We start from the raw sequence: 25,971 nt of genomic DNA on the forward strand, positions 1-25,971 counted from the left end.
TGCAGGAGGAGTCAGAGCAGACCTCGGACCCTCATCCAACACAAAAAGGCAACAATTTGCAGGAATTGTTGCGTATGGTTAATATGTTGACTAAGAGGGTGGATGATCAAGAAAAGGAGTTGGCTGATTGTAAAAAGAAGCTTGATGATCATGAAAAACGTTTGAAAGAACAGGAACACCGGGAACATCAGGTAAACTAGGCGCATTTTTTTTTGCGACCTTGCGTCTTGCCTGTTATGTTGGCGCAAGGTTTTACTTGCGTCCTTGCGCCTGATGTTATATCAGACGCAAGACCATCTTGCGTCCTTGCGTCTTTATTGTAATTTAGGCGCAGGTTGTACTTGCGTCTCTAACTCAGACGCAAGGACTTACTTGCGACCTTGCGTATGGCTACTTTTCTTATTTTTTGCGTTTTGTTCATTATAGTATGTTGATAACGAGGATGCATATGTGGATCCTTGATCTTTCTCTGACAATGATACATCTCCGAGGGTTGTTAGACGTGGGAAAAGAGAAAGAAGGCCCACTCATTTTTTAAATTCCCCTTTCACAACACCGGGCTACAGAAAACCATTGGAGAAGGTATGTCTGTAACATTCACCAGACGCAAGGTTTTCCTTGCGTCCTTGCGCCTGATGTTTATAAGACCTTGCGTTTTGCGTCTTGGTATACGCAAGATATATCTTGCGTCCTTGCGTATGTTTGCTGACTCATAGATTATATACAGTTGTCTGACGAAGTAGCTTCTAGAGTAAAAAGGCTGAAAGTTTCTTATCAAGGGACTAAAGAAGCTGAGAATGTGTTGCCAATGGAAACTGAAAAGCCTACTGAAAAAGGGGCTGAAAAAGCTGTTGATAAACAAGATGAGAACGTGGCTCGGTGTCTGAGGAGATTGAGCAAGGAGTTGATTTGCCATTGGTTAATGAAGCAGAAAAACAAGCAGACCAGCATGAGGTTAGTGAATGACGCAAGGATCACCTTGCGTCTTTGCGTCTTCTTCATTGTTGGACGCAAGGATTACCTTGCGTCTTTGCGTATACTTCACTGATGGACGCAAGACCTATATTGCGTATTTGCGTTTGCATTACACCGACGCAAGACAATTCTTGCGTCTTTGCGTCTTTATTACTATTTTTTTTTTTCAGATAAAGGAAAGGAAGAGATCAAAGGAAGCATGTTGGGCCAGCAAAAGATTTGAAATCACTAATCCTCAATAAGCAAGATACGCGTTGCATGTTCATTTTCCAAAATGAAACCTTCCTCTTCCTTGATACTGAGTTTTGGAAACGTTTATTGGGAATTGCATTTTCTGGTTATTTGGAAAACATAGTAAGTTTGTTAATAATTATAAACTTATGCATGTTTTGTTTTGTTTTGTTTTTAGCTTTATAACATTCATAATCAACTTGATCTGATTATAGCATATTGATGGATGGGCTACCTTCCTGTTGAGATTTCGGCAGAGGTTTCTGCCCCGAGCTAGCCAGATGTCCTCGAGTCCTCAGTTTTCGATTGCAGATTATACATGTAGTTCTCGATAGACGATTATGCCATTGGGTTTCCTCAATCAACTGGAGAAATTCAAGTCCTTTTATGATGATGACACTCAAAATGAGGAGGAGAAGGGGGATACATCTAATCCTGAAGCAGAGGGGATCATTAAATTCAATCCCCCAGATTATATGTATTTGATTGGTCTTGGGGATGGTAGTGATGACCTTTATCCATCCTGGGCTGAATGTGATAAGGTTAGTCCTTTTTTTTTATATAAACTATACATTTTGAGTAAACTGTAATAGGCGCAAGACAAATCTTGCGCCCTTGCGTCCGTTCGCAAACTCTCTCTTGCGTCCTTGCGACCCTCGCAAGATTAACCTTGCGTCTTCATTATGGACGCAAAGTAAAATTTGCGTCCATGCGTCCACCCGCAAGGTAGACCTTGCGTCCTTGCGCCTGACGCAAGGTCTACCTTGCGTCCTTTCGTGTCTCGCAAGGTCAACCTTGCGTCCTTCCTTATTGACTTTTTATGTTTCTTTTGTTGCAGATTTTGATTCCAGTACATTTTTCAGATCCTGAATATTTTATACTACTCACTTTGAACTTAGATGAACAGAGAGTATTAGTCTATGATAGTTTAAAGGGTTGTTTGAAAAAAGGTCAACTCGAGGCTGTCTTCAAAAACTTATCAGACAACTTGCCGTTATATTTGAAGGCTATTGATTACTTTAACAAGAAGCAGGACTCACAAATTGTTGACTATTATGAGAACAGAGAAGATGTAGAGTTGATGATCGAGGATGCACCGTATGTGCCAATACAGAGTGGTGGCCATGGTGATTGTGGTGTTTGGGTCTGCCTTCATATGGAGAGGATAGTTTTTGGTTGGGATCAGATTGACTACATTGGAGACCCTAAAAAGGCTGCTAAGGACTATAGAATTCGAATGGTAAGAACATTCTTCCGTGCACGCTTTGATACACAGGAACCACCACCACCAGAGGACCCAGAGGACCCAAAGGTTGTTAATTAGTTAACTTGTAGATGTAATTATTATACAGTTTTTAGGTAAAACATGTAATTTTTGTATGTAAATAATCTGGGACAGACGCAAGGCCTTTTTTGCGTCCTTGCTTCTGGTTTTTTGACAGACGCAAGGTGTTGTTTGCGTCCTTGCGTCTCTTTAAATGGCTTACGCAAGGTTTTGTTTGCGTTCTTGCGTATGTTTGAAGACTTACGCAAGGTTATGTTTGCGTCCTTGCGTCTCTTTAAAAGATATACGCAAGTTGATGTTTGCGTGCTTGCGTATGTTTCATGACATACGCAAGGTATTGTTTGAAAAGTTGCGTCTTTTTTAAAGACAGACGCAAGTTATTGTTTGCGTATTTGCGTGTGTTTGATGACATACGCAAGATTTTTCTTGCGTTCTTGCGTCTGTATGTAGGTCAATCTATGACACATATTTAAACAACTAACTGAGACTGATAAACATAAAAACAAACTGAGACTGATAAACAACAAACTGAGACTGATAAACAAGCAACTAATTCTGGTCCCCTAATTCTGGTCTAAATCGTACGTTTGATAAAATTGAGACTGATAAGCTTGCGAAGGTTCGACTTTCTCTTTCGACTTTGACTTTGATTTTGAGGCTGTTTTTTTAACCCTCTGAGAAGTAGATTCACCGGTTAGGTCATAAGAAGCGCTACATGTTGTTCGGTTATGACCTGCTTGCTTGCAACGAGTACATGTTCTTACTTTCTTTTCAGTTTCTTCACCTTGAGATGGAATCCGATCGGTACTTTTTGGGCGTCCAGGTGCTCTTTTCTTTTGAATTGGGGGCTTTACGATTTTCAAGATCTTAGGCCCTGGATCGGACCATTCGGATCGATGGGGCAAAGGAAGGATGTGTTCGGAATATGTATTTATATAAGTTTGAGACAAGAACCAATGTGATACATAACATGTAACATCTTCCACTCCGAAGAGTCGTGCTGCTGCCAATACATGTCCGCAAGGTATGCCTGATAATTGCCATTGCCCACATGTACATGTTCTATCTTCTAGATTAACGAGGCCGTTTTTCCTTCCATCACACACCTCTATTAGATTGTTTGTCGATGGAAATGCTTGCCATCTTCTTGATTTGTTCGTCCTCTTACCTAATTTACGTTCAACATATGGAGTAACCGTTGAAGTGAGACTAACTGCTTTGTTGTGATGTTTGAAAAACCAATCCTGTATAGAAGCGCGAAAAAATTCCAATAACATGCAAACTGGTAGTTTGCGAGCATGTTTGGATAGAGCGTTAATAGACTCTACACTGTTGCTAGTAAGGTATGCATACCTAACATGACCAGCATGACTTCTGGACCATTTGTTGAAACCAACGTCATTTAGATACTTATGAGACGCTTTTAATCTTCGTTGAAATACACTAACATGATCTTGAAAATCTGACAAACGATAAGCCTTAACCATTTTCCAATAGTGCCATTCAAAATATTTGAATTTGTTGGACATCGTTTTTATGTTCATGAATAGATGACGTGCGCAAAAAGAGTGAAAGGCTTCAGGAAACACATTTGAAATACCATGTGCTATTGAAGGAGCACGATCAGAAATAAAGGTAATCTCTGACATACGATTACTCATACCACAACTCTCTAAATGATCTCTTAGATTGCCAAAAAACCATGACCAAACCTCGTTTGTCTCGCCTTCACCAATTCCATAAGCCAATGGCAAAATTCCGTTATTGGCATCCATTGCAACAGCGACTAAATTTGTACCCAAGTATCCAGCTTTCAAATGTGCACCATCAACGATGATAATAGGGCGAACATTTTGGACAAATGATCGAATCTGCACGCAAACAAATCAAATGAGATTGCTATTAGTTTAAGATAAAACAATTGTAGGATGAGTGATACTTACAACTGCGCCAAAGGACATGTAACACATCACGAATCTATTTTCATTGTCAGTCACCACATTTGTCATGCTTCCTGGGTTATGAATCTTAATGTTATGAAGATAAATGGGAAGCATTCGGAACGAGTCATCCATACTGCCACGAAGCATCTCTATTGCATGACACTTGGCTCTCCATGCTTGATTGTAAGAAATGCTCACCCGAAAACGGTTGCCAACATCATCACGTATATCTTTTGGATTATAGTCTCGATTTGCAGCTTTGAACGATTCCATCAGAATACTTCCTAACACCTTTTTGGAAGCATGTTTATTATTTCCCATAATTTGGGTACGTGAGCATGTGTGTACGTCATGCAATTTCTTTACGATGAAGTTGTCAGTGTGGCGTATTTTGTATGCACTACATTTCCACTCACAATTTGGCAACATGCATTTAGCAGTGAATCGAGATTTGTCAGACTTTACAGGCTTAATTTGGAAGTTTTCTTCAAGACATTTTGTATATAGATGGTTTACAAAATCATCCTTGTTTAAAAAAGTTTGTCGAACTTTAATCAAATCGGATGCTCTATAACTGGTTGTTATTTGGCTCGTAGATTCAGTCTCTTGGTCATGCTCACTCAATAAAAGTGGCATATTCCAGAATACATCATTTTTTTCTTCCTCTTCTTCATTTTCATCTTCATCTTGATCTTCTCTGTCATTTTCTTCCTCCGAAGCACTAGACGCGACAACTGATTCAAAAGGGTGATCTGTTTTTTTAATTTTACATACGTTCTCAACTCCATAGTTGAAGAAATCAAACTCTTCTGTGTTTGGAGGTGGTACTTCAGGTCGTGCTTCTTCCAAATTGGGTGTGTGAAGGTTTGTGCTCTCCTCGTTTGTTGGTAGGTTTTGTTGGACATCGTGTGTTGGTAGGTTTTGATGGACATTGTGTATTGGTAGGATTTGCACTGACTGTAAGTTTTCTGGGAGTTGATGCATTGTAACTTTGTCGACAATGTAAATATTAATAGGAGCATTTGATATTGCATGTTGTAGAAAATCACGAAAGTCTTCATAATCATCAGTAATATCAAAAACAAGATTATCGACAACATATCTCATTGAAACAGGAGCATTAGGTGGCAAATTAATTTTTCTAAGAACATTTTTTAACAATATTCTTCGAGTAATTAGTTTTTGGGGAGCAACTGGGAGTTTTAATCGTGTTCTAAAACAATCTAGAGGCAAATACATAGGTAAGTTATTAATAAATTGAAAAGAACCACCACAACATATATGAATAACAAATGTTTCATTATCACTAAAACTCATTATTTAAAACAAAGAAAGTTACCTTAATGACGCTTGAAATTATATGATTTATGTTGAAATGGTGGAAATGAAGTGAAAATAGAGCTGGTAATACCTTATATGAATTGAAAAAGTTATCCGTAATAGTACAAAAATTGTACAAAATCTTATCCACGAAATCATGAAAATCTTATCGGGATAAGACGTAAGACGCAAGTCGCAAGACGCAAGACGCAATACGCAAGGACGCAAGTCTCTTTGTTGCGTTTGTCAGTAACGCAAGGTCGCATGGTCGCAAGATCGCAAAGACGCAAGGTCGCAAAGACGCAAGGTGTCTTGCGCCTTGCGAGGGCAAATTGTCAAACTTTTTTTTTTTAGGGCTGTCAGTCAACAAGCTTAAAAAAAAGGGTATTTTGGTGATAATCCCTAATTTTAGACATACGAAGCTATTATTGTCTTTTTACTTATTTTTTAAGCCCACTCCCAAGTTTTCCTCCAAGCTCAGCTAGCTAAGCGAACCCAACCCATTTCCCCGTTTAACATTATCAGCCAAGGGTATTTAAGTCTTACCCTACAAAACTGGCAATGGTTTCCGATCTATTTCCTTGACTAATGCACCCCACCAAAATTACTCACTTCAATAAAAAATAATTTTTTAAAATCATCATAATTTGGATAATACGGAGTATTATTTTATAACAGAAATTCAAAATTTCACACAACTCAAGATCATTTAAAGTAGACTTTCAAAACACAGTACATTTAACTTCCCAAATCAAACAATTTTTTAAAATATACTCTTTACACTTTACATTTAATTTTCAATATCCATTTTAACATAACAATTCCATCTTTGTTCATTTATCCATTTAAAATCTTTATATACCAGTAATATCAATTCCATTTTAAATATGTATTCACTTCAAATATTTATAACTTTTCTTTTTTTGTTCTTTGCTAAAATAAAGCCTAGGGTGGGTATTATTTTGTTCTCGGAGTTTAGACTTTGTTTTTAAAGGAAAAATGTGGTGATTAATATGATCCAGTCTGTTCATTTGACCTTTCACAAGTCACAACCTTCCAATAGTTAATTAAACAGTTAAACTTTTCCTTTAAGCTCACCGATTATTATTATTATTATACACTTGTCTCCTAAACCATAATTAATTAATTATTTAATAAACTTTTTTTTTTTTCATTTAAAGCTTGTGCTTTTTGACGAAATATAATTCACAAAATACTTTGAGAGAAGTAATTGTATACCCAATTCGGTTACACTAGCCTTCAAAGACTCGATTTTTATAAAACCCAAGAAGATATATAGGAAAAAGGTTCAATTTTTATTATTTTGATGCTTGTGTTCTACTATCTTTTATATTTATATAAATTTTTATTTTGCTTGATTATTACGTGGAAATAGATAGATAGATATAAGATATGTATACATCACCTACTACTGATGAGTCCATGCCTTCTTATTATCTCCCCCCACTACTCATTTTCACATAATTCCATGTGAATAGTTGTGTTTTTCTCTGCAACAATTCCCTTCAACTTCAAAAAAAGTTACCTTTTTTAATTCTTGAATTCCAATATTTTCTTATATTAAGGGATCTGTTGAAGTTATTCATATATAAAGATACCCTTTTGGGCAAATTATAATTCCCACATTTTGGTTTTGTGATTCATCTCCATATGGGTTTATACCCAATTTGGCTTTATAAGAGATCTAGGGTTTAGACTCTTGTTCATTTGTTTGTTTGGAGAGTAAACACAATTAAAAAGGTGGTTTATTTGAGTTGTTTTTCTCTCCAAACATCTTCACATTCAGGTAACATCTACAATAAATGTTCATTCTTTGTTTCATACCTTTTGAAATTCTTGATATTATTATGCATTTAAGTTTACATATTTTTATTTTTTTACCATTAAAGATCTAAAATTGTGTAGTGTGTGAACACATGAATCCATATCTTATTGGTTGCTTTAAGAGATGGTAATTCTAATCTCTACCAACTTATAGCATCTACATTGTTTGAGATTTACTCTAATTTGAAGGGGTGCTTTGTTCTTCCACCTTTTTTGAGTGTTCTGTCTTAAAAAGTCAGAAAATTTACAATCATATTAGTAAATTATTATTTAATCTCAAAATGGATCATTCTGATTTTCAAAAATTATGAATCTTTTTTCATTTGAAGATTGGGCAACAAATCATTTGGTGGTTAATTTCTACACAATCATATGTTAAATAGTCCAATAAGATTTTTGCTTTCAAATCACTTTTTAAGATCTAAAGGTACTTTTTTTTTGTGGGATCAGAGCATGAAATAATTGTAGCCACATATTATTTTTCTGTATTACAAAATTAATTTGTTGATGTGTGTATCTTTTATGAGCTTATGAATTAAAGAAGTTAATAACCTTGATACCAGGTCATGGTACTTGTCTTCTTAATAATGTTTCTACAATTTCCAAATTACATTATATGGAATCAAAATAATTGTGTACAAGGCCTTATAAGTTCCTTTAACCAGATTTAAAAATTAATTCTTTATAATTCTCACATATTTATTGTTTATCAATTTTCAGATTTTTTTTTTTTACAAATACACACGAAATGGGTCTCAAGAAAGAAATGACTGAGAAAACAGCTTTAAATCTTGAAGTATGGCATCTTATAGCAATATTTGTTGCATTAGCCATTGTTGTTGTCCTTTCATTACTTTGGTGTTACACTTTTACTAGAAAGAAATCGAAAAGCCGAAACAATCGACTCCCAGTTACGCACAAACCGACTGTAGTATCAGCAGAGATCAAAGACATAAGAGTTGACCAAAATTCAGCTAATACATTCATGGGTCAAAATGCAAATTCTCACTCTTTATGGGATAAATTCAGTGACAAAGATAAAGATTCAGACAAACTTTTAACGCGCTATAGTGTCGATAAGAGTAGAAACGGTGATAATAGTAGTCAATCGGGATCGTTTAACAATTTAGACAAAGAAGAATCGGCCCCCGACTCGGGCTCACATCCTATGACTGGCGGCTCACCGTTATCTGGTTTACCTGAGTTTTCGCACCTTGGTTGGGGTCATTGGTTTACGTTGCGTGATCTTGAAATGGCGACAAACCGTTTTTCGAAGGATAATGTTGTCGGTGAAGGTGGTTATGGGGTCGTGTATCGTGGTCAACTTGTTAATGGCTCTCCTGTGGCTGTTAAGAAGATTTTCAATAACGTGTAAGTTTTTGTTACGTTACTCATTGCATTTGTAATTACATTCACTATTGTCGAAAACCCCGATTACTATGCACTAATTCCCAGTTACTTCTTCTTAAAAAGAGTCTGTTCCAATATTCTGAAATCCGTTTAACTAATCTGTCAACGTCGGTTAATGGGTCAAAAATCGGATTTGTTGGTCAAAGTCAAAATTGCTCAACATTTTAACATGAATATAAACCAGAATTTTAGAGTTTTTTAACAAAATAGACGATTATATGTATGTTTCCAGACAATTATGTTAAACTTTATGTTTTTGTTTATGGTTTTCTTCTATAATTACACATAATTTTGAAATTTATTATTTAAATGTATAAAAACTCCGATCCGGTTAATCCCTGAATTGCCGATTCGTCCCTCCAAAGTCTCGAGGGATTACTCCCTGAATAACGAGTTTTGCAACCTTGATTACGTTAATGCGATGCTTTATTCCGTTATCATTTGTTATGTGAATTTCTGTGTTTGGATTGTAGTGGACAAGCGGAGAAGGAGTTTCAAGTTGAAGTTGAAGCGATTGGTCATGTTCGTCATAAAAATCTAGTTAGACTTCTTGGTTATTGTATCGAAGGAACTCATAGGTAACCTTATTATTATATGTCTGTTGGTTTACACTTTACATAAATCTGTATAAAGTAACCAGCACACGGTTTAATTTTTATTTTTTTATGAATAAACAATTAGGTTGTTGGTGTATGAGTACGTGAACAACGGTAATTTAGAGCAATGGCTTCATGGTGCTATGCGCCAGCATGGGTATCTTACTTGGGAGGCGCGTATGAAAGTTATACTTGGTACTGCGAAAGCGTAAGTGTCACTCTTTTTGACAGATGTCTATTAGGGTACTAGGTAATATAAATTTATCGAATTTATTTTACCAAAGGGCTTCTAGCGCTATCAATGGAACTCATTAGGTTTGTGAGTTCGAGTCCCGTCGTGCACAAAAAGGATGTGTGTGTGTGTGTGTGTGTGTGTGTGTGTGTGCTGTTCCAAAAAAAATATCGAGCTTTTTGCCAATTTCTTATGGTGCAAGGTTATGCAGGCTTTCGTACTTACATGAGGCTATTGAGCCAAAAGTGGTGCACCGAGATATCAAGTCGAGCAATATATTATTAGACGACGAGTTTAATGCCAAACTTTCTGATTTTGGACTTGCCAAGTTATTGGGTGCTGGAAAAAGTCATATCACAACCAGAGTCATGGGTACCTTTGGGTAAGTAAATAATTATAAGAAAAGTTTTAACAATTTGTTTACAAACTGCGTTAATAACATTATGTAAGTTTTGATTTTGTATAGATACGTAGCTCCAGAATATGCAAATAGTGGGCTTCTTAATGAGAAGAGCGACGTTTATAGTTTTGGAGTTCTGCTGTTAGAAGCAATTACAGGACGAGATCCGGTGGATTATGGTCGTCCAGCAGACGAGGTATGTATATTTACTCTACGTCTGTATTTTATTGATTTTGTGAATAATTTTGGAAGTGGATTTAATTTTTTGATGTTCTGATTTTTAGGTGAATCTGGTGGATTGGCTTAAAATGATGGTTGGAAATAGACGGTCAGAAGAAGTTGTTGACCCGAACATTGGTACCAAACCATCTAGAACCGCACTCAAACGGGCTCTCTTGACCGCTTTAAGATGTGTTGACCCTGATTCTGAGAAGAGGCTTACAATGGGTGAGGTCGTGCGCATGCTTGAATCCGAGGAGTATCCGTTGACAAGAGAGGTTAGTTATTTAACTCCAATTTACTTATTTACAAGCATATGGGTTAAAATTGCCACCTCAGCTTTAATAATACTGGATACTGGTTAACCTTAGGGTCGAAGGCGTCGTAAGAGTCAAGCCAATCCTACAGAACCCGAGTCACAAACCGAGAACTCTGATGCAGAAAAGGGAACCCGATAAAATCTGATGTCATCAACCAACTCAACCGACACAGTACAAAAACGAAGTGCAGAAGTTAGTTATTATAGCATTCATGAAATCGAAGATGCGGGCAATTTAATACAAAATACACTATCTTTTTTTCTTTTTCTTTTTTCTATTTACATGTAGATGATGATGATTACTGGTGTGTACAGTTTCTTTTTTATGGGTATGATCAATACTAGATTGGTACGAGTATGACCATAGATTTTTGAAGTAGCTCTTTTAACCGATTTTGGATGCAGTTTCATTCTATTAAGAAAGATCAATGGATTCTTATATACGTATGAGTATGAATATGATATTTGAATTTTTTTTTTGTTGGTGTTTTTATAGTCATTGCTTGTTCTTTTAAGTTACTTGATCTAGTTTGCAGTGTATTTGCAGCAATCTGGTTTTATAGGTAAAAACTTTAAGAACAATAGTACAAACTAAGCAATTGTATTTTGATTAAAATTTCATATGAAGCAATGCTATATTAACTTATAGATGTGCTGACTTTTTGACCACTGACTTTTTCTTCTTTAATCTAGAGTCTTGATTATTATTAATTTGATTGTTATATTGATTTGGTGAGGGTATTCTTTTATGTTAGGTATGACCTCAACTCAAGGGTTATGTAGTTTTTTTAATAGTGACATAGGCTGTTTTCAAGTATTCAGATAGAGCAACTGCACCAACATTGATAAGGACTGTACACACATTTATAATGTGTAAAGAGACCTGTATTAATGTTTTAAATATAATTAATTTAATTTAATTATGATTTATTATTATTATGGTTAATAAAGTCACAGACAATTCAATTATGCAATTTAGTTGATTTAGTTCTAATCCAGCCAAATCCGTACCAAACTGCATTATCATGAAGTGGTACTAATTAGTGGAGAACTATCATAAGGTATAATGCTTAAGAGATTAATTGTATTGTGTTTAAAAACATTTACTTAATAAATAATTTCTTTTCGTTGACATCTTATATGTTGTAAACAACGATATTTATTACATCCTTACAAGATATTTCAAGTTCAAACCTCAATTTGGTGATTTCTATTTAGATTGCTTAGTTTGGATGTTGGATTAGTTAGATTTGTTTAATTTGTTTTAAGATTTTTTTTGGTTGTCAGATAAGACTCGTTTATAGATAATCTTTTTGTTTTAGAGGTTTGTTTTCTAAGCGCGAGCTTCCATTTCCCCATTTCTTTTGTATTCTTGTTGAGGGCGTTTTTCTTTGGAAAACGACCTTATTTCTATAAGAGTTCAAACCTCAATTTTTACGTATCTTGAATATGACTAGAGAAAAGGTCGGAAATGAAGTGTATACCACAATTAAAATGCATATATATATCCAAATATAAATACTCGTACTCTCAATTTACTGCTTAATGTAAAAAATCCAAGCACCTTCTGTTAACTTTTGCGTCGAAAAGTGTGTCATCTTGTAGGGATATATAAACCAGAACACAAATAAGATGATATTTTCACCATTAAAATTGATAAATCCACAACAATTATACATTAGCTACCTGTACTATACAAGTATACTATGCAAAATTGCAGTGTTATGAGGGTGAAAATATCAATTCCCGAAACAAATACAGTAGTATTCATTTCATCTTACAATGAAAACACATTTCCATAACGCAATTTAATTTGTTTCTGCCGCGTACATAAAGTTTCTTTGCACCTAAATCCCTTCACTATTTACGACCACAAATTACCAACAAAATAATACAGTAGAACCTTTTTCTCCGATACAAAAAGTCACAAAAAAAATGTGTATTTGCTGACAACAAACATAAATAAATATCTGCTAAACAATTAAGCAGTAGTAGACGCCCAGTGCTAAACGGTGAATTTACATGTGCGGTGTTTCTGTTTGAGGTCCAGGACGAGCATTCAACAACGGCTGCAACGCTTTAACGACAATGCTCATGTTTGGCCTGAAATCTGCTTCGTATTGCACACACAAAGCTGCAACTGCTGCCATCTATCATCATTACAATCCAAACATTACTACCTCACTTATATAACAAAATTAAGGATGCATTTGATATAACATAATAATTAAGCACTGAATGATAATGACTCAGAAGGTTCTGAATGAACATAATTCTGAATGACAATAATTGTTTGATAATCATTTTGAATGAACAACGTGAATGACGTAAAGTTTTACCAACCTTTTTCGTGAATGAAAAACATATTATAGTTGTTTGATGAGTACAACAACAATAAAACTCAATACCATATGGGTGGTGTATGGGGAGGTGAGATGTAGACAATCTTTCCCCTATCCGAGAATAAAGACAAGTCATTTCTCCACCCAGAGTGAAACACTCTCAAAAGTAGAGAAAGTCATCCCTCTCTCTATTCGACGGATAAAGAGATTGCTTCCGAGAGGACCTCCGACCTTTAAGTAGGAAAAAGTTTTTAAAAAATAAAAATAATAAAATAAAAATAATTAGACGCCATGAAAATGGTAGAATCAAACTTCCGTGGGGTTTTAACTCCTGCCTGGAATTTAATTTAGGCTCTGAGAGTGAGTCAAATAGCCAATAAATCGACGATTGCTGTCGACTCAATAGAGCCGTGGTTGTTTGATGAGTGTATATGATATAATTTAAAGAGGATAGTACATAAAATTAATGTGTTTAATGGTTACGTACGTATTTTAACTTTGAATGGTTTAACACGGATAAATATTGAATGGTCAGAAACAAACACGATGAATGTTGAATGTTCAGCATTCAACGCTGAATCTAGTGTCAACGGGTTGGGCGTGTATTCAGCGTTGAACCATTCAATTAAGGGGTAATCAAATGCGCCATAAATTTCAATTAATTAATCAAACCAAAACAAAATTAAACGAAGCCACATGTTGTTTAAAAGTACCTTTGCAACTGCCTTGGGAGGGTATTCACCGTTCAATCTAGTGTCAACGCACTGTTTCACCTTATCTTCACTGAGTTTAGGTGTTGCCTGATATAATAATAGGTTATTAGTGATTATTTTGGATTAGAAAAAAAAAAAAAAAAAAAAAAAAAAAAAAAAAAAAAAGAAGTAAGAATGTAGTGTACCCATGTAACAAGACTCTGCTGACCACGAGGTAAAGTGTGGTCAACTGGCTTTCGGCCAGTCAACAGTTCTAGAAGAACTACTCCGAAGCTGTAAACGTCACTTTTTGAACTCAACTGCCCAGTCATCGCATATCTGTCGAAACAAGGTCAAATTTATGATAAAAGCCCATAAAAAAATTATATATAATATTTAATTTAATTTAATTTTAATTTATACCTTATAAAAGAAGATATATTGTCACATTATTACATACTTCCATTTAGTTAATCTTATAAAACAAAATTAAAAAGTACCAACATGTAGTCATGTAGGTTCAACCCAATCATTTCACATATTAAAACTAATGTGGATATCAACATTTTCCTAAAGAGGATATATTAATTTTAAGGTTGAAAATTAGTTCATCATGTTAGGCTTGTTTCTATAATAGATTAAGCAACATATATGAATGAAGCATATGATTGAGTAACCGTGTTCAACAAAAAAGTAGGTAATGTAACTGAATATTTCCAACAAGTAGTTGACTGTTTTCCCATTATGGATCTATAATCAATATCAATATCAATATGTATTTTAAATGAAAAAACATAACCTTAAAAAATACACAATTCAAGTAAAAACATACTCAGGTGCATGATAACCGAAGGTACCAAGAACACGAGTCGAATGAAGGCGTGCTGCCATGTCAGGTGCTTGGTTCGATAAATCAAAATCAGCAATCTTAGCAACATCATCATCGAATAACAGTAAATTACTAGATTTTATATCACGATGAATAATATGAGGTTGTGCCTTTTCATGCAAGTACTCGAGTCCTTTTGCTGCACCAACTGCAATTTTTACTCTCTGAGACCATGATAGAACTGGGCCCGGTTGTGCACCTTTAACACCTTTTCTTCCTGTACTCATACAAAAAAAAAAAAAATACTTTACTTTTGACGTAAACTACTAATAGCCAAAATTTAATTGTACTTCTAATATTATACTAGCAACTATAGTGAAAAATGTAGGTTGCGTTTGATAAAAAACAAATTGAGTAAGCATTGAATGGCCTGAATGATTCAAAGATTCTAAATGACAATAACTCATTAGATAATTATTCTAAATTAACAACACGAATGAGGTAGAATTACGCTATTAACCTATTACATGAATAAAAAATCCAAGCTAGTTGTTTGATAAGTGTTTAGTTGAAGGATAATATTACAAAAAAAAATATGTGCTTAACAGTTAAGAGAGTGTTTCAACTCTGAATGGTTTAGCATTGACCATTCAGTATCATGTCATTCAGAGGTCAGAAACAAATGCGCTAATGCGCTGAATGTTAAATGGTTCAACACTCAGTGTTGAACCATTCAATTAAGAAGTAAACAAACACACCCTTGATAGACTTACCATGAAGAATATCATGAAGAGATCCATTGGAAGCAAACTCATAAGCTAGCACTCTCAAACCACCATCGATACAATACCCGAGTAACCCAACGACATTATCATGTTTAAGCCTCGATACCATAGAAACCTGCCATGATATACCTCAAACTATTAAAAACCCGAGTCTAAATACCTATTAGCATCTAACCTTACTTACATCATTGCCCAAAATTTAGGTCCATGAGATGTACGGAGTAATTAATTTACTATTTCTTTATGAGTAATTAAACAAATTACCTGAGCCAAAAATTCTTGGTCTGGTTGCTTACTGGAATCTAACTTTTTGATAGCCGCTGCCTGCCCACTTCGCAAGACACCATGGTATACCCGCCCATATGACCCCTCTCCAATAAGGGATTTTGTACCAAAGTTATCGGTTATTTCTTTCAATTCATCCACTTGAAGAGCGGGGACCGCAATAGGTTGAATGGCCACAGCTTGAGTGTCCTTTGGTGCAGCCTCTGTGGCACGATAACCTGCATTATTTCCTGAACCCATATTCTTTCTAGTAAGTTCCCTAAATTAAAATGTCCTACTTTTATGATAATCAACAAGTGATTGACTTTTTGACCACACTCAAACTTTGTTACTTATCAGTACAAGTGCTTTTATCAGTACAAGTGCTTTTTGACACTTTAATATGCGTTTCTTTTCGTTTCTTTTTAAGCGTAATGCGTTCACATTTTTACAATTTGTCTAAAGGGGTCAATCTTCAGACTTCAACATTATGATGGTTCAATAAAGTAATTAACTTGAAACCACTTGGGTATAGCTCAAGTGGCCACCAGGACTCCTAGTGAAGCTGCAAGTCTCGGGTTCGATCCTTGGCTAAGCTAGATCAACCTAAGGGAATTACAGTGAAAGGTGCTTTACCCGGCATCCGGGTGACGCCTGAGTTCCCGATGTCCAAAGTTTACCTGCCATGAGGGAGCCAATGTGCTCATTCATAGGGGGTTTCCGTTACCAAAAAAAAGTAATTAACTTGAGACGGGTCTTGTGGTCAAACAAACAAGATGCAAATCACAATATGATGGATTTATACACAAGACTGACACTATTCGGAAAAAAATAAACATAAAGTTAGAACACAAAAGTAACATTTAGTGCTCAAATGCACATAACCAACAATTAGATGGCGATAGTGTGAATGTGTTAATTATGAGTTACATATGCACACAACAAACTAGCTAAAGGTAGCAATAAAAATCACCTGCTGCATTATTCGTCATGTATGGTCCATTATCGTATGACTTATGCATATCATCTTCTCCACAACAGTTAAAGCAACTCATTATCACCTTCTTCACCTAAAAATGTCTGCAAAAAATCATGTTTTTGTTTTTTAATAGTCTGACTAAATCATTTTATAAGTAGTTACTCATGAATTGAACCATATATTTCATTAATTATGTTGATATTAAGCATGACAGAAACTGACATCAAAAGCATCTAATGAAAAAAAAAATTGTATAATTTCACATTTTTAGTGGCACAGAATAGAAACCAAATAAAACTAAAAAAAATGCCCAACTATGTAAATTTCTATATTATATAGACCACTAAAAAAACATGGTTTAGTCAGCAATAGACATAATTCAAAACATAATCACAAATTACAAAAAATTACTTAGTATTCATCAAAATATAGAGTAATATAAACAAGTACATAATCAAGAGCGCTAGAAAAAACGATAAAAAAGTCATTTTTTTCTATGCAAATTTAAACATATAGTTGACTAAGTAATTTCAAAATTTCCTTGATCTACTTACAAACAACTATAGATCAACTCTTATCCTTACAAAAAATGATCCTAATTTATTATTAATTAATTACCACATAATCAACGAACTTAAAATTATACAATTGAAAGATCTAATTAGTATAAAAATCCGAAAGGGCATAACTAAAATTAAAGAAAGAAAAGGACTATTCAAGTAAAACACAAATAACTCACCAAAGATCTTAACTTTTTTGCAGGTGGGTTGAAATCAAGAAGATGGGGTTGCTTGAAAGTACAAAAAGAAAGGAACTTTAGGAGTAAACTGAAGAAAAGAAAAAAAAAATGTGAGAACAGACTGTGTATTAGGCGCTGTATAGATAATTGATATGCAAGATTTCTAATGTGCACCGGGTGAGGAAAGCGCGTAGGATAGACAAAGCATGCAAATGGAAGAAAATTGGGTGAACAAATGGTGGGTTGATTTTCACTCGTTTTTATATTTATAGTCTTTTTTTAATTTTTATCTTAAATTAAATCTTAATCTTAATATCTTAATCTTAAGTTGAAATATTCTTGAAAGGTTTCTATTAGACTTTAGACCAAGTATTTGTATTACTCTTAAATAACATCCAAAAATGGCATATTGTTTGTAACCAAATACGGAGTATTATTATTATTATTTTGAATAGCAAGCATTATATTAATCTCGAAACAGAACCACAAGAAACATACATATTTTATATTAATATTTCATATGTTATAAATAAAAAAATGAAATACCCAAATGGTATACCGTATATGACAACAAATGCAATATTTAATTGTCAACTAACATATGATTTATATTGTTAATATATTCTTCAAGTGTATATAGTATTAATTGGAATCTGCCACTGGTATAATTGGCGAATACATCATAATATGTGGTGGAATTTTGTTTGATTTAAATTATAGGAAGTAATACATTCATACCCTTATAAGTATTTATGTTATTATATTCATACTAGTTTAAGTCCTGCGAATTCGCGAGATTGTTTTAGGGACGAATTAATTACTGATAATAATGCAAGTTATAACCTGAAATAAAACAAATAACACAAAGTTGAAAATCATAATACTAGGAAAAAAATTAAACTCGTGCAACTTCTTCACACAGATTACTCCATTATTATAATCTCTTAACATGTCGATAAATTGTATACATAGCGAAAGTTGTTTGTTTTATTGTGAGTATACTATAAATCTCCTTAAAGGTAAAATAGCGTGTAATATATCTACCTGCAAGAAATTAAAATAAATGGCATTAGAACATTCATTGAAATAAATAGATCATATTTTTACATTAGAAAATAACGTTGAAAGATGTAATGCCGAAGTTAAATATAATAAAATCATCTGATCTAATCTATTAACATTTTGGTATCTAATCTAATGTAGTAAAGCAAACGCATGGAAAAAGGTACATTATTCTCTGACAATAACCATGCCTTGTCTCCCACAAAAAACCTACATAACTTTAATAATGGCCAACACACCACCCCACAAAAAATGATTAACATCCCACAACATTCCAACTGTCGGGTCAACTCACCCACACCCACTGATGTACATACACCTAAGCCCATTACTACTTCTAAATCTAGCTCACCCAAGTCCATCTTCACCAATCCCAATTCACCAAAGCCCAACACTTCTCCTAATTCCACTACACCATTGCCCAACCCTTCAGAGCCCAACACTACCCCTAAACCTATGACAACCGAACCCATTAACACACCATGTATCCGATCCATTAACAAACATTCTCCAATCAAACCATTTAACCTTCCTGAAGTTCCGATTTCTTCCCCTTTATCGCCATCAAATCCGAAACCTAATCAAAAAAGCAGTGATAATTTATCAAAAAGTGTCCTTGAAACCACAACTCATCTGTCATGCCACCCGACAACTCATCTCAATCCGTCGCCCGAAAGCAACCAATCCCCAATCTTAGACTCCTTGTTTATCGAAGAAACCACGGACACAGACCCTGTTAATAACACTTCCACTATTCCTTTCGCTGAGCATATCGAACCAAACCAAATCCTACCTACTGTCGAACTTCCACCAAACCTGAAAACCAATAACTTAAACCAGGCAAGAAACAAAAACATAGCAGTTCCAATTATCACATCACAATCCAAAAACAAAACAATTTCAATCACCAAAACCAAAATAATATCCAATACACCTATAGTTACTTATACCTCAAAAATGCAAAAGTTCAAACAACTTGCAAGATCGAAACAGAAATCACAGACCAACAACAATCAAGGTACCAAACCCAAAGCAACTGGAAACAACTTCAGAATCAAAGTTACCAAACCCAAACCAAAAAATTCTAAAGGATCCTCGAAATCAAACTCACTGGAATCAAGCAACTTGTTCAATAGCAAGGATGTCAATGAATTCGGAGAAAAGATTGGAGTCCATTGGACTTCCAAGAGGTAACTTCCTCCACACTTCTCACTATCGTATCTACTGTTTTTATGATTATTCTATCACTAAACATTAGAGGTGTAAAAAAATCCGGTAAGTTAAAATGGCTTAGAGATCTTCGTCGGAAGGAAAACCCTTGGATTATGGCTTTACAGGAAACACGATGTGGTGAGATCGATGAATCCTTCCTAGAATATTTTTGGGGTTCAAACTCTTACGCGTATGTTCAGAAAAATGCTATTGGTTTTTCGGGGGGCCTGATTCTCATATGGGACCCTACGATCTTGAAAGTCAACGAGGCAATCGAAGGTGAATTTTTCATTGCTATCAAAGGTAACATAGAAGGTATAAGTTCCGAGGTGGCAATCATTAACGTATATGGACCTCACTCCACAAGTAAGAAAATTCGCTTCTGGAATAACTTGGAACAAGTAATGTGCTACGGTAATATGCCATGGGTAATATGCGGTGATTTTAATGAAGTTAGACGTCAAGATGATCGACTCAATTCGGTATTCAACAACAACTGGGCTCACAGATTCAATGAATTTATCAACAAAACGGGCCTAATTGATATCCCCCTCGGGGGAAAAAAATACACTCGGATTTGTGATAATGGGATCAAGTTCAGCAAACTAGATAGGTTTCTAGTCTCAGAAGAATTCATCGAGAGTTGGCCTGATCTTTCAGCCACTGTTCTCGAACGTAAACTTTCTGATCACGCCCCGATCATCTTGAGAAACGGTAGGAATGATTTTGGTCCGAAGCCAATCCGGGTGTTCAACGAATGGCTTAAGATTGACGGCATAGATGAAAAAGTAGAAAATATATGGGCGTCAAATGAAACCAACAACAGGCCTGATTGCAACATGCGGAATAAGCTAAAAAAAGTGAAACTCGAATTAAAGATCCAAGGATCAAAATTTGAAAATCTCGAAGAAGAAATTAACAAGCACTCAAAGGCAGTGAGCAAATGGGAAACTTTGGCAGATTCTAGAGTTCTAACAGAAAACGAAAGAATGGAGTGGTTGGATGAAAAAAAGATATGGCTCGAAAAGGAAAAAATCCAAGCCAATATGATGAAACAGAAAGCAAAGATTAAATGGGCGTTGGAAGGCGACGAAAATTCGAAATACTTCCATAATTTTGTTAAAAGAAGAGCGAATAAGAATACGATTCGGGGGTTGCAAGTAAATGGGATTTGGACAGATAATCCGCAACAGATCAAAGACGAAGTGCTTGGATATTTCTCGAACATATTCAAACTTGAAGATGATGATCATGGCACTTTTAATTTTGACATCAGACGTATCTTTCCAGAAGACATCAACATGCTCGAAAACATATTTGAAGAAGAAGAAATATGGAACGCCATCAAAAACTGCGGTAGTTCAAAAGCACCTGGACCCGATGGGTTCAATCTTAAATTTTTCAAAAAATTTTGGTGGTTGATAAAAGAGGACGTCCTCAAAATATTCGATTGGTTCTGGCACCGTATGGAGATCTCAAATGGATGCAACGCCTCCTTCATTACGCTAATTCCAAAAAACGATAATCCTCTTGGTCTAAAAGACTTTCGACCTATAAGCTTAATTGGAAGTGTGTACAAAATAATCTCAAAAGTTCTTTCCTCTCGGCTAGCAAAAGTCATTCATAAAGTGATCGGTGTAGAACAAAGTGCTTACATCGGTGGTAGATATATTTTAGACGGGGTACTCGTTGCAAACGAAGTTATAGATGAGCTAAAAAAAAAAGTATAATGATTTACTGGTACTTACAACCGGGTAACCCCATATAATTTGTTTATATCTTTATTTAGGTGAAATAACATCACTTGAAAGAACTTACTTTGGTGCCATGGAAACTTAATACCATTTCAAGTGACCCGCTCACCCAAAAATCATTGCCTTTCAAACTGTAGATGATTCAAATGAGGGAAAATTTTTTTTTTTTTTTTTTTTGAAAGGAAAGCTTGCATCAGTCCGGACCGAAGCCTAGTCATCATTTGCACACACACGCGCTTTCGGGCAGGAAACTCGAACCACACTCTGAGGATCCGACCCTTAAACCATCCCGAGGGGCAGGCGGGCCGGATCTTAGTCCCGGAGCGGGTCGGTAAAACCTTCCCTTTGGGCCACCTTCAAGGAATAATGTTTCAATTCCTAGAGCGGGTGACGAGGTTCGAACCCGAGACCTCTAGCCCTGCGAGTACACAAGTGTAACCGCGGTACCATTGAAGCAATGCTTCGTTGGTTCAAATGAGGGAAAATTGTCAACAAAATATGATAAGAAAAACTAAAAGCTTACAACTTAACATCCAAGACTTTCAACTTTATATGTGGCTAAGATCACTTGAACATCACCTCTTGAATTAACAAAGGCTGCATAAGAAACATGGTCAGGCATCGTTTCTATAACAAAGGCTGTAATTTTTGAAGCAACAAAAGGAATCAACTTTGTAAGCTGTCTTCCGGATTCTTATACGTATATATTTTCTATGTGGTACAACCGTACAAATATGTTTTGGTCCATATATTTCTTTATCATGTGGTACAAAACCGAATCCAAAAAAGATAGAGAATAAAAAATAAACTCGGCTCAGTAATGAATAAACCCATTTAGCAGTAAAGTAAACTGTAAGAATTTAAAGAATTATCTATTTAATCTCATGTTTTAACAAACCGAGCACACACAATCATTGAATAATCCTCGTATAACCTAAGAAATCCTTACTTCTCAAGCATAATGTAGACATTAGTGATGACGCGATATATAGCAGGCAACATATTTTCGTCTACATAATCCTTTTGTAAGAAAGCATCGGACACCATATATGCTTTCTCGTGTTTTTTGAGATACCTAAAAGCAGTAGCTGCCATCAATAATACCTATCATACTTGTCAGACACATTATTCTCTTAATCGTGTATTTTCTTTAATGTGTAAATTTCATTTGAATATGATGGTTAGATATTTCTGCTTTTTTTTTTCCTTTAATATATAAAAAGAGAAGAGAGGTTGACAGACTACCATCAATGGTGTGAGGTTTCATACCTTCTATCTTATTAACACGTCAAGAACTTCAAATCCCTTTTCACCTTGCTCAAGGGACCATTTTTGGTGTTCAAATTAGCTTTAATAGATGTAGCGCAGTATCATCCATTTAATTAAGAACTCATTTCACATTGCTCAAAGAGATCATTTTTGGCGATAGTTGATAGTGGGTGCATATATATGACCAAAAAATTCATATTTACTACTCGTATAAGATACAAACATTTTGTATTGGTTGATAATTGAAGATTAAATAGCTACGTAAAGTTGATCTTCTTGGAAGGTCGAACAAATTAGCGATACCAAACCGTTCCACATCCTGCAACAACGCAACAAATAGATTGAAGATTCTAAAACAACGTGGTTATATTTTGTTGACATGAATATAAAAACAAACATGTATATTGCTTTTAGTAAGAGATATGAATCATTACTGTAATCCTATAGTTCATTTATCAATATTAACTTTAAGTAAATCAATATTGTTATATATGGACAAAACGGTGCCAACGGCCAACCAGAACTTTCCAAACAGATAAAGGTATAATACGTTTCAGTCCAAACTATATAAATTCTGCACTTTTGACCCATTACCAAACCATTCCAAACATGTAATCATTGACGATATCACAAAAGCAGAAGTATGGTCTAAAAAATAGACATAGTTCTTTAGAGTTAAAATACAATAGTGATCGACACGGATACTTTCACAACTATGGCAAATTATGGTACACCTAGCCTACAATTAATAATAAATCAGCAGTGCAAAAAGATAAATGTTTGACTATTGTGTGACATATTCTCTACACCATGCTGTCCTCTGCTCCACGTCGATAACTATAATATGTTATACATGTTCAAATAATCATAACATACTAAATGGAATCATTAGAGTATTACAGTGTCAAGTGTCAGGTACTCAACTTTGTTTAATTAATAAATTTTTAACATCTTAAAAATGGAAGCTATTTTTATCACTTTTATATACTCCGTACATCTTATGTACAAACACTATGTAGACATACTTATTACACTTTATTTATTGTGTTGGATCCTTAAGTTTTATGTCATGGTTAGGTTAAGCTATCATAAAGGTAATACCTGTGAATCCTGAGACCCATTCCACCATATCAGATATAGCTTCATTAAACAAATTATAAACTCAAGTAACAAATTTAATAAAAAATCATACACATGTATACACAATATCGAATAAAATACAAACCTGAAAATATGTAACATCATAAGTACTTCCTTAGCAACCTGGAAAAAGATGATCGGATAAAAAACAAATTTAATGCCAATAATATTATTTGGTGAACAGGGTATTAATACAACTGTTTCAGAATTAGGGTTTAGAACTCGAGGTTCACCGTGAAGGTTTTTATTTTCTGCTATTGAATTGTTGCGTTTTATAACTAAGAATTTGTATAATATGGGAATTAGTTCGGTGTATAAAGGATATAATAGTATTTTTGCATGATAGGTGATGGTTTTGTTATATACGAAACGTAATGCGATGAATGAGTTGTACAGATTTACACATATTTTTTCATCCAATGGGCTTTGGTTTTGACAGCTAGGTAAAGAAGATGCACAACTCACTTTTTCTACCTACAAAACTCATAATGTTAAATATCATTATACAAAACAAAGGCACGTTCAAAGTTTTTTGTTTACATTCAATAGAATAACAAAGTGAGTTAATTGCAATTAACAACACAACATTATTGCACTAAATAAAAGTCTATTGTCAGTATTTATTTAGTTGTAGGCCGAATAAAAGACTTTGAATAGTTCTCAGCTGCTTGGCCTATTTACCTTAATAAATTTTGATTTCTACCTTTTGAGGCGAAAACATGACCCACATACAACTGTATAATGTAGTAAATGGGTCAAAATTTTCGCCCTTAGCTCTTTTACCTAAAACTATTCATAATGAAATCTGTAATCCATATCTAAGATTAGATAACAGACCTTGAAGATATTGACACCATTGGAGCACAATCGATTGACGCCCTATAAATTACAACATCTCATTCAATAGCCAAGTGTAGCAATACTAGCTGCCTATTCACAGTTGAATCCTATTAAGACATCACAAGAGAAAATGTATACTTACAATTAGCATGAACAACAATCAGCAATAAAAGGTTAAATAATAGAAATTCAAAAATATAAGAACTTTTAAAATGTGACCATGATTGAACCCTGAGTGATAAGCTCAACGGAAACTGATAACAAAATCCCCAACATTTTGCACAATTTTTATACAATATAAATTACTAACATGTTATAAAGAATTTACAAAACCCTAAATTGTATAATAATTAGAGATCTAAGAGAGAAAAAAAAAACCCCAATTTGAAAAAGAAGATGACAAATTACGTACCCTTTCGAAATCGTATACCTCTTAGTCTCAAATCCATGATTTCTCATATGTAGACTTGAGAGTCTTGTTCATGGTTTTTGTTCCGCAAAGAACCCTAATTTCAAAAATGAGATGCCAAAATCACATACCTTTAAACCACTATATCATCAACCTTGTGGGTGAAATCATGATTAGTGGCAAGCATTTTGGAAGAAAGCTAGGTTTTCGATAGTGAATTTGTAAACCCTAAATTGAAGTTTGAAGAACCCCTGCTACCCATCTTTCATCCCGTTTTTTTTTTTCATAATGTGTAAGGGTATTTTAGTTTGCTAAATTTAAAGATTATGGGGTCATAATCATCGTACGGAGATTTTAATAATCTAGATTTAAGGGTTAATTAGAAATAGAAGACTAGGATTAGTTGTTATTAGATAAGATTCACCTATTTTGTGTTTGTAATTATATATAGTAGAGAAGTAGAGATGTGTCCAAAGAAAAATTATCCGTATACTAAAAATAACTTTTGAAAATTATTATTTATTACTTTTAATCATTTAAATCTTTATAAATTTTAATCAAACCTACTTTAGATAAAAGGTAAAATTTACAATTTATTAATCTATCACAAATCTAAGAAAATGTATCGCGGTACTATTATTGTGAGATAATGAGTCATTACTGATCACATTTATATTTTACTTTTTTCATAGTAACTTGGAGTATTAATTATTATCAAACATATTAAAGCGGGTTGAAAAGAATCATATTTAAAGTAAGTTTGACTGAAAAATTTATAAAATACATTGATTGATACTCCGTACTAATAAGTGAATGTAAATGATGAATCTAATGATTTTTTAATAAGTACTTTATGTAAATAATTAATTGTATTTAATAA

General features: G+C 34.4%; 3 protein-coding genes and 1 long non-coding RNA gene across 5 annotated transcripts; 1 reads left to right on the top strand and 3 right to left on the bottom strand.

The window, feature by feature from the left end:
- Positions 1–2,868: 2,868 nt before the first annotated feature.
- On the bottom strand, positions 2,869–4,896 carry LOC139848777 (uncharacterized). The gene is made up of 3 exons (XM_071838475.1): positions 4,435–4,896; positions 3,963–4,362; positions 2,869–2,978 (listed from the first exon to the last, which is right to left on the bottom strand). The coding sequence occupies exons 1-3, from the start codon at positions 4,861–4,863 to the stop codon at positions 2,869–2,871; spliced, it is 939 nt and encodes a 312-aa protein (XP_071694576.1). The 5' UTR covers positions 4,864–4,896.
- A 3,431-nt stretch (positions 4,897–8,327) lies between these two features.
- Positions 8,328–11,221, top strand: LOC139848579 (probable receptor-like protein kinase At5g18500). Its single transcript, XM_071838305.1, has 7 exons — positions 8,328–8,970; positions 9,483–9,587; positions 9,691–9,813; positions 10,049–10,219; positions 10,304–10,433; positions 10,522–10,734; positions 10,828–11,221. Exons 1-7 carry the CDS (start codon positions 8,348–8,350, stop codon positions 10,912–10,914), a joined length of 1,452 nt encoding a protein of 483 aa, XP_071694406.1. The 5' UTR covers positions 8,328–8,347; the 3' UTR covers positions 10,915–11,221.
- Positions 11,222–12,578: 1,357 nt separating this feature from the next.
- LOC139848051 (pto-interacting protein 1) lies at positions 12,579–17,627 on the bottom strand. Its single transcript, XM_071837784.1, has 8 exons — positions 17,406–17,627; positions 16,661–16,767; positions 15,688–15,938; positions 15,412–15,538; positions 14,642–14,915; positions 14,016–14,148; positions 13,831–13,917; positions 12,579–12,925 (listed from the first exon to the last, which is right to left on the bottom strand). Exons 2-8 carry the CDS (start codon positions 16,740–16,742, stop codon positions 12,794–12,796), a joined length of 1,086 nt encoding a protein of 361 aa, XP_071693885.1. The 5' UTR covers positions 16,743–16,767; positions 17,406–17,627; the 3' UTR covers positions 12,579–12,793.
- A 4,623-nt stretch (positions 17,628–22,250) lies between these two features.
- LOC139848357 (uncharacterized) lies at positions 22,251–25,370 on the bottom strand. Of its 2 annotated transcripts, XR_011759920.1 has the most exons (4): positions 25,095–25,370; positions 24,680–24,789; positions 23,928–23,965; positions 22,251–23,021 (listed from the first exon to the last, which is right to left on the bottom strand). It is a non-coding gene; the product is annotated as an uncharacterized lncRNA (long non-coding RNA). The 2 variants fall into 2 exon arrangements; XR_011759919.1 differs by lacking the exon at positions 22,251–23,021 and having other exon boundaries at positions 23,283–23,965.
- Between the last annotated feature and the right edge of the window lie 601 nt (positions 25,371–25,971).

Source organism: Rutidosis leptorrhynchoides, chromosome 5 (genome assembly GCF_046630445.1).
Source record: "Rutidosis leptorrhynchoides isolate AG116_Rl617_1_P2 chromosome 5, CSIRO_AGI_Rlap_v1, whole genome shotgun sequence".
Taxonomy (NCBI): Eukaryota; Viridiplantae; Streptophyta; class Magnoliopsida; order Asterales; family Asteraceae; genus Rutidosis; species Rutidosis leptorrhynchoides.

Bases quoted from the DNA above. Each gene is read 5' to 3' on its own strand.
- LOC139848777 (XM_071838475.1), bottom strand. From the start codon at position 4,863: ATGTTGCCAAATTGTGAGTGGAAATGTAGTGCATACAAAATACGCCAC. The intron at 4,363-4,434 runs GTAAGTATCACT...GTTTGCGTGCAG, and splicing joins ACATGTCCTTTGGCGCAGTT to ATTCGATCATTTGTCCAAAA. The intron at 2,979-3,962 runs GTTTGTCAGATT...TATGTTTATCAG, and splicing joins GAAAATGGTTAAGGCTTATC to TCTCAGTTAGTTGTTTAAAT.
- LOC139848579 (XM_071838305.1), top strand. From the start codon at position 8,348: ATGGGTCTCAAGAAAGAAATGACTGAGAAAACAGCTTTAAATCTTGAA. The intron at 9,588-9,690 runs GTAACCTTATTA...ATAAACAATTAG, and splicing joins TGTATCGAAGGAACTCATAG to GTTGTTGGTGTATGAGTACG. The intron at 10,735-10,827 runs GTTAGTTATTTA...GGTTAACCTTAG, and splicing joins AGTATCCGTTGACAAGAGAG to GGTCGAAGGCGTCGTAAGAG.
- LOC139848051 (XM_071837784.1), bottom strand. From the start codon at position 16,742: ATGAGTTGCTTTAACTGTTGTGGAGAAGATGATATGCATAAGTCATAC. The intron at 15,539-15,687 runs GTAATTTGTTTA...ATATCATGGCAG, and splicing joins ACCAAGAATTTTTGGCTCAG to GTTTCTATGGTATCGAGGCT. The intron at 12,926-13,830 runs GTACTTTTAAAC...TAATGATGATAG, and splicing joins CTCCCAAGGCAGTTGCAAAG to ATGGCAGCAGTTGCAGCTTT.